This window comes from Oreochromis niloticus, linkage group LG22 (genome assembly GCF_001858045.2).
Source record: "Oreochromis niloticus isolate F11D_XX linkage group LG22, O_niloticus_UMD_NMBU, whole genome shotgun sequence".
Taxonomy (NCBI): domain Eukaryota; kingdom Metazoa; phylum Chordata; class Actinopteri; order Cichliformes; family Cichlidae; genus Oreochromis; species Oreochromis niloticus.
Genome location: NC_031985.2, coordinates 5,172,669 through 5,188,184, shown reverse-complemented (window position 1 = coordinate 5,188,184; position 15,516 = coordinate 5,172,669). Strand labels below are relative to the sequence as shown.

The following is a 15,516-nucleotide window of genomic DNA, read 5'->3' as shown; positions in this document are numbered from 1 at the left end:
TGATGAGGAGGATTTCTGTGGCTTCTGTTGTGATGAAGGACAGCTGTCAGTCATCCAGTGTTCAACTCTCAGGACTATAAACTCTCCCAGAGCACTGGAGCATGGTGCTGCTGATGCAAAGTGCCTCTCTATGGAAATCATCTGACTGACTCACACAGTCAGTGGGTGTTTTTGCTTGTTTATTTTTCTTTGTACTTCATGTTTATGATTATGTGCAATGAAAATATAAATGCAGTTAACGTCAACTTGTTCATCAGTAAGCTTTTTGATGCTGATCAGTGTCCTCATCTGTTTATTAGTTGATATAATTTTAGGTGGAGGTAATTATGGTGTAAAAAGTCGAGGTACAAACTTCATAGTATTTTATCATTTCCTGTAAAAAGTCTTGATCGTAATATTTTTTTGTCAGATAAATATGAGGGGAACATAATAGCATATAGAGCTGTCTCTCTTATTTTTGTTTTCTGTTTTTTCTGTTATGTTATTTTTGTGAATTTGTCAATTTTATTCTTTTCAGACAGTAAACATTCATTTTATAAATAGATACTGATTCCATCGGTCAGCTCTCTGACAGCACTTCCATTCTGCACATCTGTAGATCCAGGGGCGATTCTAGGATCAGAGCTTTGGGGGTGCTGAGCACCCAGAGACCTGCCCAGCCAGGCAAGATAAACTTTACTTGTCACAATGAGACTTCTTCCCTGTCTCTGTCAGTCCCTGCATGCTTAAATGTCTCCAGTTGTCCCGAGTTCTCTCTGACTGTCTCCTTGGTGCATTTAAACCCCTGTTCCTCCCTGTCCTTGTCATCTGTTGTCTTCGTCTCCATTATCAGTCATCATAAATTTACCATCTCTGTGCAAGTCTGGACATTTCTTTATTAAATCATAAGATTCTTAAATTCATCTCTCTGTGCCTGGGTCCTCGTCACAAAACATGACATCACTGTTTTGTACATTTTAACACAATTTAATCCCCACATTGTATTTAATTATATGAAAAAATACTATTAAGATCACCAATAAAAAAGTCCTCTCTCAGTGTACTTTCAACCAAAAGGCAAATAACCAAACCACATGTATATCTAATAAAAGATATAAATATTGAAACACTGATCAACACTGATCAAGAACATTATTCTTGAGTGACGGATCATTTGATCTTACACTTTTACCTCAATGTGGCTCCTTTTTTTGAAAAAACGTCCTTATATCCATTATGAACCTGGCTGTCTCTTTCTACACATACACAAACACAACAGTTAGCTAGTTAGACCTTTGGGTTTAATATCGTCACATGCACATATAACAAAAAATAACCAGCTTTATTCCATTTCAAAGAGGACAGTGGTAACAACAGCAGGCTATGGACAATTTTAAGTTTTAGATTTTAAATAGGCTGTATAAATTTCAATGGGAGCAACAGGGCGGTCAAATGTCGCTGATTTTCCTACAGAGTAGTAGGATCGTAGGGTAGCAAACATCGTCGGAAAACATGTTTCCCACACTGCAGGTTACCCGGGTGTAATGTTTTTCAGCTAAAAAGAAACGTAATCTGGCTCCTACCTAACTATATACAGAGTAACTGAAGGTTAAATGCAGCTAACATGTCCTGTTTTAAGCCAGGCACTCACACCACTCCGCTGCGTCTCAGTCACCATCACCCTGGCAGAAAGGGCGCTAGAGCCAGAGTAGGGGAGAGGCGAGCTGGAACAAACCATTTTTTTTTTTTGGGGGGGGGGGATATCTATACTTTCGCTGTTAAAATATTACGTCTCAACCAAGTACTCTATGGTTTTTATGTTTTTACTAGTGTGTCACACAAACAGGAAATATTGTCAAAAAAAAGTAAGAAATCTTTAGGGGTGTGTCAAGAGATGTGTTCTAAGACACTTCTTCAGCTTCGAATCAGAGAGGAGAAACACACAGTTTTACTTGCAGCAAGGGCGGTCACAGAGCACTCGCACGGAAGTGAGGGCTCCGAGACTCGCGCCCTGCTACTGCCCTGGTCTTTATTTATATACATCAGTGGGTGCGTTTGTTCATTACATTGGAATGTGGATGTGTATATGTGTGTGTGCACGTGTGTGTGTGGGGTCAGAGTGTGACCCCATAAAGACTTCCCTAAACCTGCTGGTCTGGAAGTCCAACAGTTCATCTAAACAAGAGGCACTTAGCCTAAAACAGACATAGATACGTTTATCCTACCATAAAACAATAAGAGAAGGTATGCCCTCTCCCATGCTCCCAGGATGTGGGTGTGAATGCCAGAACACTCTGGAATGCACACAAAGTCTTTGCAGACTATTAAGGATCACACATCCTATCACTACACAATCGATTATACACCTCTAAGCATATATGGTTAAAAGACAATAATAAAATCTAAACCCATCATCACCACCCAACAGCCTAAGTCATCATAAGGTCAACATGCACTATTCTACCATATGCAAACTTATATCATTAAAAGATTATACTGACTACTAAGTACAATTTTCTATTGACATTGTGCTTTGATCCATTTTGGGGGGTGCTTCAGCGTCCCCCAAAATGGGCTAACAACACCCATGTGTAGATCATTCCTCAGGTTTGTTTGTGCAGCAGGATGCTCTTTCTTAATGTAGCGATATATTGAAGGACGTTTGTCTTCAACATAACATACAGTTTTCCACCCAGTGATTTCTGATTACTTGAATAATTCATGGGATCTTGTGGAAAAACAGAAGTTTGATTTCCACCAGTGAAAAAGGTGAAACACTATAAACAGAGAAAACATTTTAGACACATTTCTAATAAAGACGATTTTAATTGCGTGTATTCTTCCGTAGAACTGAAGAAGCTTTTCGGACGAGAGGTGAAACATCTTGAAGAAGCTTAAAGAAGTCCAGTTGCTTTATTTCCAAGCTCCTGTCACTACCGTGATCTGGATGACTGATGACCTACAGACTACTTGTTGTTTAATCCCTCTAATTAACAGATTGATAACAACGGCACTAAAAGAAGAACATGTACCACCATCCTATCAGATGCCATTGTTGGTTAGGGTCAGTGATGAATCAGAGCCTCAAGGTGTTGAGAGGTAGGAGGGGCTAAATGCACATTGCTCATTTGTGTGCTTAGGCTTTTATTATTAAAAGAAACACTGAATCATGTTTAGAAGATAAATTGCCTGTGCTTGTGTGGTGCATCCCCCTGAAGGGATAGGCTGATAGTGTGTACAGACCCAGAAACTACCTGAAGGAGGCCAACAGCTGATTTAGCTGACTTGAGCAGAGGACTCCACTCCAATTAAAGAGAAAAGCTGAAAGGCTGAGTATCACACTGGATGGGAAGCTGTGGGAGAGCAGGCTGTTCGAAACACGTTCCTTTGATTCACACATAGAACATGTGAAAAGAGATATTGGTTAGAAGTAAAATGATTAAATAAAGCTGTTTTTGTGAATTTTATGTAGCCGAGTGGTAAATTAATAATAATATTTTCCATTTCAGTTAACCAAATATCCATTTAAGGTTCAAAAAGGGGTTTCTTAAAATGTTGTTTCTTTGTTTCCATGTATGGTAAGACAAGAATGTTATTGGGTAATTAATGTTATTGCTTCAGGGTTAACTGCAGTTTTCCCCCCCGAAAAAAAACTTAACAAGAAATGCATCTCGGGACTTCCTGTTTACTTTTTTTTGTTGTGGATGTGGAACGGGAAGGTTGTGAAGGAGTTAAATTGTTGGTAAGGAATTGTTTTTTTTTTGTTTGTTTGTTTTTTTTTTTAACCTGTCCCGTTTGGTTCTTTTGCCATCAGAATTATTGTCTAAAGGTGAAGAAAGATGCCCAACGGATTTACTTTACCAAATGGACCATCCCAGCCTTGCCGTAATGGTCCATCTGATTCACCTTTTATTGTTTATTTTATTTTCACTTGCTGAATACGGGACAGACTTGACTGGTGGAAAGAAAGGGGAGAAAGAAAGAGGGAAAGAAAAAAAAAAACCTGAGAAGAGGGACGGGGAAAAAGGGCAAAAAACAAAAACCAACAGAATAAGCAGACAAAAAATACATATCGATCACCTGGATCACCTGTTGAGAAAGAAAAAAGAAAGCAAGCAGAAGAAAACGAGAGTAATAAACAAGATCACAATGATCTATGGGAATATGACAGTAAATACTAAATATTAAACATTATTGTGCAGCACGTGAGATCGACAGCGCACAGTGTGCTTTGAGGTAGGAGCCAAAAAGTTGTAGTTTGTGTGTGATCACCCGTGTGTACACCTGTGAGCATGAACGCGCTTGTTTTTAAAAGGTTCCTTCATGTAATGATCTGCTAGAGGGTGTGGGGGGCCACTGCCCCGACCTCCAGGGCATGAAGCAGGTATGGAGGAGATCAAAACTCCAGACATCCAGAGGCCCCCAGAACACAAGAGACCAAGGAAGACCAACAGAGGGGCAGCCGCGTCACTATCCCAGAAAGAGCTGAGGAGAGTCCCAGATGAGGGGTCACTCAGCAGCCGCGGAGCAGAAGCCAGGGGGGGCTGCAGTGACGTGCCCGTGAGCTCCGCCGACAGCCAGCTGTGCCTGAGTGACCGAGCCCCGGGCCGAGAGGCCGAGGGCACCCCATCCCCGAAGTGGCCCGAGCGAGCCCCAGGCTCCATGCCCCGATAAGCAGCCGCCAAGGAGTGAGCCGGTGGGTACCTGGGCGCCCACCCCCGGACACAGAGAACCACCAATGCACCGATGTCTGAGGGCGTCTGCCACCGGCAGGGGAAGTGGTGGGGGGAGATGGGCCTCCAAACCTTGGAGGGCCTGAGATGTCCCCAGAGAGGTGGGGTCTGATACCCAACCTGACATATAGACACAGACATACAGGCACACACAGATACAAACATCTATTCCCACCCTCATGCTCTCAACACTCACCCAACGTGGAGACAGACATAGAGAGACACTGTACACACAATCACACTCCCCAAGCGTACTCTAGGCCCCGGGTCTAGGTACCCTTGCCCCTGGAGGGGGAAACTGCGCCCAGACCCAGGTGGTGTTACCCTTTTCCCTGCGGTGGGGAGAAGCAGACCGCCCCGACTCCGCAGCAGCAGGGAGGCCCCACATTCCAGACCCCAGTCGGACGGCCAACTCCTCCTCCTAGCCCCCCCGCTCCAGCAGGCCGCAGAGAACGGGAGTGTAGGAAGACTCCAAACCTCCCTCCACCCGCTCGTAAGGAATTGTTAAATATGCACATAAATTGTTGAAACATAATTGTAGTGCAGTGGTAAAACGTCAGTATTTTAACAAGATGATGTATTTCTGAAATGTATGATGCAAAGGACCTGTATGTGCAGCATAGAGCGGCCATTTTCTGCATGCAAGGGATAAGTTGCGAGATCGTCTGTGTGCTCCAGTATTCCAAGTGAGCTGAGATTGCTGTGGCATGTAAGTGTTTATAAAAATGTATGTAACACTTCCACATTTTTTAAAGGAGCCTTGTGTGATTTAGCTCTTTGTATTTTGTTCTGCACAGACAGAGGCCACTGCCGAATTTTGGGTTTTGTATTTTATTTCATTTCCTTTATTCCTCGTATTGTACGGGCGCATCTTTGTATAATTGTTTATTTTGTTACTTTGCCACGTTACCTCTCATGCTGTCGATGTTCAGTACAAGTCCATATGGCCGCTGTTTGACCAAAGTGAAGGTCAAAGGACATTTTTGTTTATTCAGTCGTCATTGACAATAAAACTGCACATTAAGAACCCCAGTAATTGTGTCCTGTGTGGCTAACCATTTCCCAGGCTACATTTATATACATTTTGCAATTGTGCTCATTAAGAGTTTGCACTCTGTTTAATAAGGGTCAAGAGCATCAATTCAGTGCTATGATTGAATTGAATTATTGAGACTGACACGTTGAGCTGCAGACGGATTTGCAAACATGCTTACACATCATAACTAGTTAAAGTTTTTCTGAGCCAAGGGAGTCTGGAAAGAAAGTCCAAGATGTAGATAATAATTAGAAAACAACAGGCTGAGAATTGCTGGATAATATTAATGCAGTAAGATTAGGGAGCAGGTGTTTTTCGTTCTCTGTCTGTTTCCAGGAAAAGGAGCAGATGAGGTCAGACGTGGATGAAGTGCAGACGAAGATCCAGTCGGGAGACGGCAGGACCGGCTGCGTCATTTCCCAGAAGAAGATAATAGTCATAAGTCATAATAATACTTGTTTTCAATGTTATAAAACTGTATTGCCCCACCTGTGGGGTCATCCTTTTTGTGAACCGCTGATTCACATTAAGGTCTGGCATGCTGTGACTTGTAATTTCAAATGCTGAAATGAATCAGATCTTTTTAAAGACAGTCATTCTGCTGTATTTCCTTAAAGAACCAGTTTAAGCAGAGAAAACATTTTCGACACATTTCTAACAAAGATGATTTTTATTGCGTGTATTTTAGAACTGAAGAAATTTCTTGGATGAGAGTTGAAACATTTTAAAGAAACTTAAAGAAGTCCAGTTGCTTTCTTTCCAAGCTCCTTACACTACCATGATCTGGATGACTGACTGCTTGTTGTCATAGTTCATTTGTGAGGACTCTAATTAACAGATTGATAACAACAGCACTAGAGAAAGAACATGCACCACCATCCTATCAGATGCCATTGGTGGTTGGGGTCAGTGATGAATCAGAGATTAGCTGATTTAGCTGACTTGAGCAGAGGACTCCACTCCAATTAAAGAGAAAAGCTGAAAGGCTGAGTATCACACTGGATGGGAAGCTGTGGGAGAGCAGGCTGAATGAAACACGTTCCTTTAATTCACACGTAGAATACGTGTGAAAGGAGGGATTTGTTAGGAATAAAATGGTTAAATAAAGCTGTTTTTGTGTGACTTTTTATTTACATTTCCTAATTGTGCTCATTAAGAGTTGGCACTCCATGTAATAAGGGTCAAGAGCATCAATTCAGTGCTATGATTGAATTATTGAGGCTGACATGTTGAGCTGCAGAGGGATTTGCAAATATGCTTACACATCATAACTAGTTAAAGTCAGGGGGATATTTTTCTGAGCCAGGGGAGTTTGAACAGAAAGACTTAGATAATAATTAGAAAACAACAGGAGAATTGCTGGATAATATTAATACAGCAAGGTTAGGGAGAGAGGTGTTTTTCGTTCTCTGTCTTCTTCCAGGAAAAGGTGCAGATGTGAGACGAGGTCAGACATGGATGAAGTGCAGAAGAAGATCCAGTCGGGAGATGGCAGGAGCGGCCACCTCCTTTCCCAGGAGAAGATCATAGTCATAAGTCATAATAAAACTTGTTTTTGTTGTGGTATAAAACTGTATTGCCCCGCCTGTGGGGTCATCCTTTTTTCAGACTGTTGATTCACATTGAGGTCCAGCGTGCTGTAACTCGTAATTTCAACTGCTGAAAAGAATGACATCTTTCAAAAGAGTCATTCTGCTGTATTTCGTTAACGAAAAAAGAACGAACACCAACAAAGTGATGTTATTGTCTGTTTCAGTGCAAAGATGAAGTCAGACACAGAAACTGCGACACACTCGGTTGTTTGACTTGTTGGCCAATCAGACAGGATGGTCAGTGTCAGGGTCGTTACTAAAAAAAAAGAGTACAACATAAGCCTGAGGCTACAGTCCCACACACTGACGTGAATCCCTGTCCTAATAAAGACGTACATATGATCTTCCTTTTAATATTAAGATAACACGATTTGTTCCCAGTGACCACTAATGTCATTAAACAGTTCAGTCTTGAGCTGTGATCTCTTCCAGGATGACAGGAAGCACTAGAGACCAATGAATGTTTGAATGAGAATAAAAATGATGTGATTCTCGTGTTTTCTACAGTCGCCTGAGCTCGACACAGTTGAACATCTCCAGGAGATTTTGGAGCGATGTGTTAGACAGAGGTCTCTACATGTTTTTGGAGAATGGCCTTCATCCCTCCAGCAGAGTTCACAGTCTTAGTCTTGCTGTTCAGTGCTGGCTCAATACCATTGTATGTTTGTGTCCTTTGTCAATATATAAGCATCTTTGTATGGAGTGAATCAGCCAGTTTATCAGAACATCAAACACAAATATATATGATTTTTCTATATTTATGAAAATAGTCTCTAAAAATGTAGGAAATCAACAAAGTCTTAATTTACACTGATGCATTTTAATTACGAGGCCAGTGTTGATCAGTGGCTGTCCAGGCCTTTCAGAGCCACTCACACACCAGCAGCACAATGATGATGTCACTGACTCTACTGCTGGCCACCCTGGGGCTCCTTGTTCAGGGTGAGACTCTCTGTGAAAACTTTGCTTCAGCATGCAGCCAGGTTCACCACAATGATGTTCTGCTATGATGGAGAAACTCTGGAACAAGCAGCACTGACCTTCTTCCATCTGTTCTCCATGTTAGAGAAATGATCCTCTAATGGTTGTATCTTGATCATATTTCAAGTTCAGTAATGCTTGGATTCTTTTAAATGTTTTTTTGTTGTCGTTGCTTTTTGTGTTTTTTTTACATTCATGGGGAGAACAAGTACTGATTCAGTCTCCTGGATCTCAGTCTGATGTTCCAGGACAGACTGTCTTGATCAGATGGTCTAAGGAGCTTGGAAAGAAAAGCGTCTGGACTTCTTTAAGTTGCTTGAAGACGTTTCACCTCTCATCCTAGAAGCTACTTCAGTTCTAGGGTCAAATGGCGGAGGGTCCCAGATTTAAGCTCTGTGGGCGTGTCTCCCGAGAGGGACAAAGGACCCCCTAATGATCCGCTACCTAATAACATGAGCCAGGGTGTGAAAAAGGGCGTAGGTCACAATCAGCCAAGGTTTCGGGTGAGCTCATTGTGAAACCTGGCCTTACCCTATCATGTGATTTACTGAGGTCAGATGGCCCAGGATGTGAGGCGTTAAGGTGTCTGGGACGGGATCTCAAAACTGGATTATAGATGGCAGACAGTTGGTGTCGTAAACCACCACCTCTGTTTAAAGATGGACGTTTACAGTGGACATAAATGGCTTCTTTCACTCCTCTTTCAAACCATCTGTCTTCGCTGTCCTAAATGTGAACATTGGCATCCTCGAAAGAGTGACCTTTGTCCTTTAGATGCAGATGAACTGCCGAGTCTTGTCCTGTGGAGGTGGCTCTTCTATGTGCCATGCATTTATGAAGTGGCTGTTTGGTCTCTCCAATGTAGAGGTCTGGGCATTCCTCGCGGCACTGTACAGCATACACTACATTGTTAAGTTTAGGAGTTTTGTCTTTGGGATGAACCAGTTCCTGTCTGAGTGTGTTGCTGGGCCTGAAGTACACTGGGATGTGGTGCTTGGAGAAAAACTATCAGAAAAACTCAGGAGAGTCTTCTCCAAGCACGACATCCCAGTGTACTTCAGACCCAGCAACACACCAATCAGATGTAGCCATGCACATGACCAGAGCGGCCCAAGCCTTTCAAAGTAGCGGACACATAGAAAGAAGAAACACATCAAAAAATGGCAGAGGCAACTGTCTCCGCTAGAACTGAAAAGGATCAACACCCTTGGCCTCATGGCCTCATGTACAAAGCATATTGCGCTTAAAAGCAGTACAAAAGAACAGCTAAATAACACAGTGTCTTCAGTGTGAGCCAAAACAAACTGACATCTCAGCATAAAAAAACTCAATTAATGATAGGTTTATAGCACAAACCTATTCGCTGGAACGTTCAGGACAATTTGCTACACAGCAAAGAACAAGACACAAGTAGGCAACGTTCTTAGTGTTACTCATGCATGAGGAGGCCTGCCTGGAGCCAAGTGTCGTTCCACCCACTTGACCTCCGTCAGACTCTCAGCCAGGTTCCCCATAGCACTCCTTTTATTGTGGTTACATGAATATGCATAGGTTCATTAACATATGACATCTTATATAGGTATACATGTGAACAAAGAATACCTTGTGTGTGTGTGTGTGTGTGTGTGTGTGTGTGTGTGTATCTGTGTGTGGGGGTCAAACTGTGACCCCAGGAAGACTCCCCAGAGCCGTCCATCTAAACAAAAGGCACTTAGCCTAAAACAGTTTATCCTACCATAAAACAATAAGACAAGGTACGACCTCTCCCATGCTCCCAGAGTGTGGGTGTGAAAACCAGAACACTCTGGAATGCACACAATGCCGTTGCAGACTATTAAGGCTCAAACCTCCTATCACTACACAATCGATTATACACCTCTAAGCATATATGGTTAAATATTTCTTAATACAAATGACAATAATAAAATATAAACCCAACAACATCTAACCTGATCTAATCACATGACCCTGTATTGTGTTCTCTGCACCTGCCTTGCAATGATCATCACCTGCACTTATGTATATATCAATCTGTTTAGAACACTTTATGTTTCATGTAAGTGTTTGTCTTATCATATGTTTGCACAAAGTACCGCTACAATTTCCTAATGTAAATCAGCTCAACATTTGGCAATAAACCCCCTTTCTTCTTCTTCTTCTTCTTCTCCTTCTTCTCCTTCTTCTTCTTCTTCTTCTACTTCTTCTACTTCTTCTTCTTCTTCTTCTTCTTCTTCTTCTTCTTCCAAGGAAACATGTAGCAGTAAGTTTGGTCTAAATTTCTTTTCAGCTGTGGTCAGTCTTATGTTACAGCACTTGTGTCGAGCTCGATTCCTCGAGGATCGGTGTACTGCAACTTTTTAATGTGTCCGTAGTCTAACACACATGAATTAATTGGCTGAATTGCCACCTCAGCATGCAGTCAAGTAGGATAGAGTCTTGCTAATGACCTAATAATTTTATTTCGGTGTGTTGCGGCGAGAACATGTTTAATAGTCTCAGGACACTGGCCCTTGAGGACTGGAGCTTGACACCCGTGGGTTATAGTATCACAGTCTTAGGCTTCATCCACATAAAAAATAAAATGATTAAAAAAATGTGCATGTCCAGAATCACTCCCTTTCTCTGCTAGAAACTACATTAGTAATTAAGCCGTTTTAAGATTTTTCTTTTCTCAACAAGTGACTTTTTGTCCGGACTTCTTCAATGAACTACAGTTATGAGGTGTAGAGGAATGGCTAAACATTTTTTTTCTCTTGAAGGAGAATCTATTGGCTAGCACTGCTTAGCCTTGCATAAATTCTTATTTTAAACTTAATCTGGAATTCATCGCAAGCTGTTTGTGCGGGATATGAGGGACAAGATTTCGTTTTTCAACAAGAGTTTGTAAAAAACATCTCCAGTGTGATAAAATGTTCATGCCAAACATCTGCAGCTTGGCAGCACTATAATGCCTAGACCTAATTCTTCTCAAAACCATATATCTTTCCACAGGTCTCAATTTCATCAGATATCACCTAGACACAGAGTTGGATGAGGCCAGAACAAACGGCAGACTATCCGATGAAGATGACTTCTTTGGATCCATAGGGTCAGGAAAGCCAGAAGCAGGGGAGCTGGAGAGGTACCTGTCATGTCCATTCACTGGAGGTAACAGAATTAGCAATCAGAATCAGCATACTTTATAAATCTCTAGGGAAATTATGTAAATATTATGTATGGATCGGTTGCATAGCTGTCAATCAAAATCAGTACAGCTCTTCCTGCATCTGCAGCCTGTGAGAGACTTTTTATTCATGCAGGACCCCTGTTCACTGCTAAACAGTTACAGCTTCACAGCAAGAACCTTGAGAGCAAACTGCTGCTGAAGCTTAACCATTACTTCACTGAGTGAAGAAATGGCACATTTTTGCTAAATATGCAGAAATAAATACATATGTTGAAGTTGCCTTGTTCTAATGTTTTCTCTGAGGCTGCTGTGCCATTTGGAGTAAAAGTAAATATAAAGGTTACAGCATATCTTGTCACTGGAAATGGTTTGCACTGCTCACATATTTATATTATTTACTGTAGATTTTGGTTAAAAAAGCTTTATGTTGTGAAAAACTGAAATCTGGAAATTAGAATTATTGCGCCTCATTTTGTTAATGTTTTTACATATATTCTCTTTAAAAATACTAACATTTGTATATTTATTTATTTTTGTTTGTCTGATAGCATTTATTTTAAAAAAAGTAAAAAATAAATCGGACATTACAACCAGTTACTCAGTACTTGAGTAGTCTTTTCACCAACTACTTTTTTACTCTTACTTGAGTAATTTTTTGGACAACTGCATTTTCACTTTTACTTGAGTAATAATAATAGTTTAAAGTAATGCTACTCTTACTTGAGTAAAATTGTTGGATACTCGACCCACCTCTGTTTCAGAGTCAGAGAGCCGTGTCTCTCTACAGTCAGAGGTTTTTGTACGGCGCCTCAATGAGTTTGTATCACTGTGGTTCACGTTCGGTGGAGGAACCAGACTGGAATTTGGATGTAAGTAACATTTAAAACTTCTACAACTTTATTGTAGACGAATTTAGTTTACTTTTTTACATCACTTCACTATTTATATTCAAGTGAATTTACTTTACTTGAATATTTTTGAGCTCACTGCAAACGTTATGAAACATCAAGGTTATCCAGATGATAAAGTGATATTTTTTGCTTTAATTTTTGAATCTCAAGGTTTAGTTTGGAGAGCCGTGTCACTCTATAGTCAGAGGATTTTTTTATGATAACCCATTTATTTATTTTTTTGTAACTAAAAACAATATTATAAGTTTTTTTAAAAATTTTGATTGAATACAAAATAATATCTTGTTTTACTAAGAACAATTTTATATTTATGGTCTTTCTTTTGCCTGTTATAAAAGGCAGGATGGGATCGGCATTGCTAGAAATCTCAATCTTAATCTCATTCTTGCTCAGTAATATTTAACTAACTTGTGGTATAGAAAAAATATAACTTTTTTCCTCTTGTGTCTGGTTAGACTGAGTTAAAACTGACACAAAATAAAGTTGAATATAAAGATGTGAATTTAAAAATGTGTAAATGTTTTGTTGTGTCAGATACTGTTTTATATGTTTGAAATTGCTTGAACTGTTGAATAATGACTGAAATGTTGAGATGATGATTCTCTCTGTGCTGATATGCATGAGAGGTTTCTTAAAGGGAAGTGAAACAATGTGTGAGTTAATGACTGGTGGAGCAGAAAAAACACCTGACAGAAACTCCATAAAGGAGAAAAACTCTCTCACAGTACAGGAGTTTCTCCTGTGTGCTCCCTGCCTTGTAATCTGATTGGTGTCTCCTAGGTGATGTCCGTCCTGCCCTAACAGTGCTGCCGCCCTCCAGTGAGGAGCTGAAGCAGGGGACTGCAACAATCACATGTCTGGCCAACAAGGGCTTCCCCTCAGACTGGAGGCTGTCCTGGAAGGTGGATGGCAGCAGCAGCAGCAGCTGGGAGGAGAGCAGGAGCATTGTGGTGCAGAATGACGGCCTCTACAGCTGGAGCAGCACCCTGAGGCTCCCTGTAGACCAGTGGGAGAAGGTGGGCTCTGTGACCTGTGAGGCCACCCAGGGCTCGCAGGCTCCAGTCTCAGAGAAACTGAGGAAATACGAGTGTTCCTAGTCCTGACTCAACTCACTGGTTTTACTGCTTTCTGCATTTTTTTAAATGCTCTTTTACATTGTGTAAAAATAAAGATTTATTCATCAAATTAGCTGTTTTCATTGGATAAAAAAAAATTCCAACCAATTCCAGCGAACCATCAATCACGGTGCAATATTTAAATAATAAACACACTCAATCAAATATCCTTCCATTTCCTAATATATAAAAAATATTGTGGACATCAAAAATGAAAAAGAAAAGAAAAGCGAATCTATAAAAACAGGTTTTTGGCAGTTATTTAAATTTACGTACTTTGTAGTATTGTTAATGATTTAAATGCTTTAAATAAATTGTAAAAATATTCCAATAGAGACGTTTATGTGTTCAATTTATCTGCTGATGTGTGTGATAATCAACCTTGCAATGCTTCCTCAGATCAACACGTCTCTTTCTCAGACACAGGTGACACTCACATGTGCTGTATCACTTCATGTTAATTTTTTTACTTTAATTACAAGTGAAACTCAGAGAAAAAGATTAAAAAATCATTACACACACCAGCATCACCCAGTTTTAAGTAGTTGTAGCTGCATTAACTTTTCTTTGTGGTGGTTTCCATCATGTATGACTCTGTGGTGACTTCTTCTGTTGAGCGTAACATAACCAGTAAAAGATCATGACTGGTTACTGTATCCTGAATGATGACACGCTTACCTGCTTTATTCAAAGTCACTGGACAAAATCCAGAATTAGATTATCAGATTAAATACGATTAAAAAAATATCTAAACAGGAGATATAAATGTTGTGCATTCCCACATAAGGTGGGACACCTGGTCATCTTATCTGCTCTTTCATGTGCATTGGGGACAGTTTGTGAGGTAAAATGCTTAATTCTCCAAAGTTTTTAGAAAAGAAAGCTGATTTTACAAAGGGAACTTTTGAATTTATATATTTAAAATACTTTTGGAAAATTCTTGTGGGGCACTTCTGCCCATTGATCCATCCATCATTGTCTCCAAGTGTTGGGTTGTGGTCGCAACACGCTAAACATACCCCCTGAACTCTACTGAACTCTACAGTTTGATCCACTGCCTAGAATCCCTGATACTCAAGTGCTACATGACTGTAATCACTATCAGTAAAAAGCACTTTAGTCTTTTCACCTCTCAGCTGGTACCAGTATAACAGGTGCTTTGAATATAAACATTGTGGCTGGTTTTAGACTTGATGGTGACGGAGCCTCACAGAATAGAGATCACTGCTCCACTCTGAGTCACTGTGACCTGGAGTTTGGACTCTAAAGGTGCTGGTTTTGTTTTACTTCTTCTCTCAGTCATCACTGTCTCTTACTCTCTTTCTTTCTCTCATCAGACTAAATAAAGATTCAATCTTTCATATTTTCTTCCTCTTGATGACTCATCGATACATCATATGATATTTTATGAAACCCTGAAAAAACAATGAACAAATAAATCAATAAAAACAATTGTTATGTCTTCTGTATCTATAGATACAAACTGTGACATTGAGTGATTCAAGAGAAAGTAGTAGTTCAACCTTTCAGAAAAACAAATTAATACAATATTTTTTCTCAGAAAAGTTTATATAAAATGTAAAAATGACATGCAATAAAGAAAATGTTTGTATTTTTTTTACATCACTGTGTGAGTGGGTAGCTGTTACACTGCTGACATTAATAAACTTCAGTCTAAAGTCCACTGATGGTCAAAGTGAAGTCATTCTGATTTGTTTCTCTTTAGAAATTATAAAATTTTAAACTGATGATGTTTTGCATCAGCAATCAGACATTTAAGAGATTTTTCAGGTTCCTAAAGGTACCAGTTAATGACATCACCTATAAATGCGGTTTCATTATATTTGATAGAGACATTGTGCTGTTGGTGTGTGTGTGGCTCTACAAGCTTGTACAGACACTGAACAACACTGACCTCTAAACAGCTGAGAGCAGATGCAGGACACATATGCAAACACACAGAGTCAGCTGTTTTCAACTGTTCACCCTACATATTATTACTA

General features: G+C 40.2%; 1 long non-coding RNA gene and 1 gene segment (V, D, J or C); both read left to right on the top strand.

Moving 5' to 3' along the window:
* The first annotated feature begins 8,169 nt into the window (after positions 1-8,169).
* The window catches only part of LOC102076541 (Ig kappa chain V-V region MOPC 21-like), an 811,057-nt gene continuing 803,710 nt past the window's right edge, over positions 8,170-15,516 (top strand). The window contains 1 exon segment of the V gene segment in view: positions 8,170-8,282. Coding sequence covers positions 8,231-8,282 — 52 coding nt within the window.
* Positions 11,640-13,210, top strand: LOC112843422 (uncharacterized). The gene is made up of 3 exons (XR_003215742.1): positions 11,640-11,814; positions 12,249-12,356; positions 13,179-13,210. It is a non-coding gene; the product is annotated as an uncharacterized LOC112843422 (long non-coding RNA).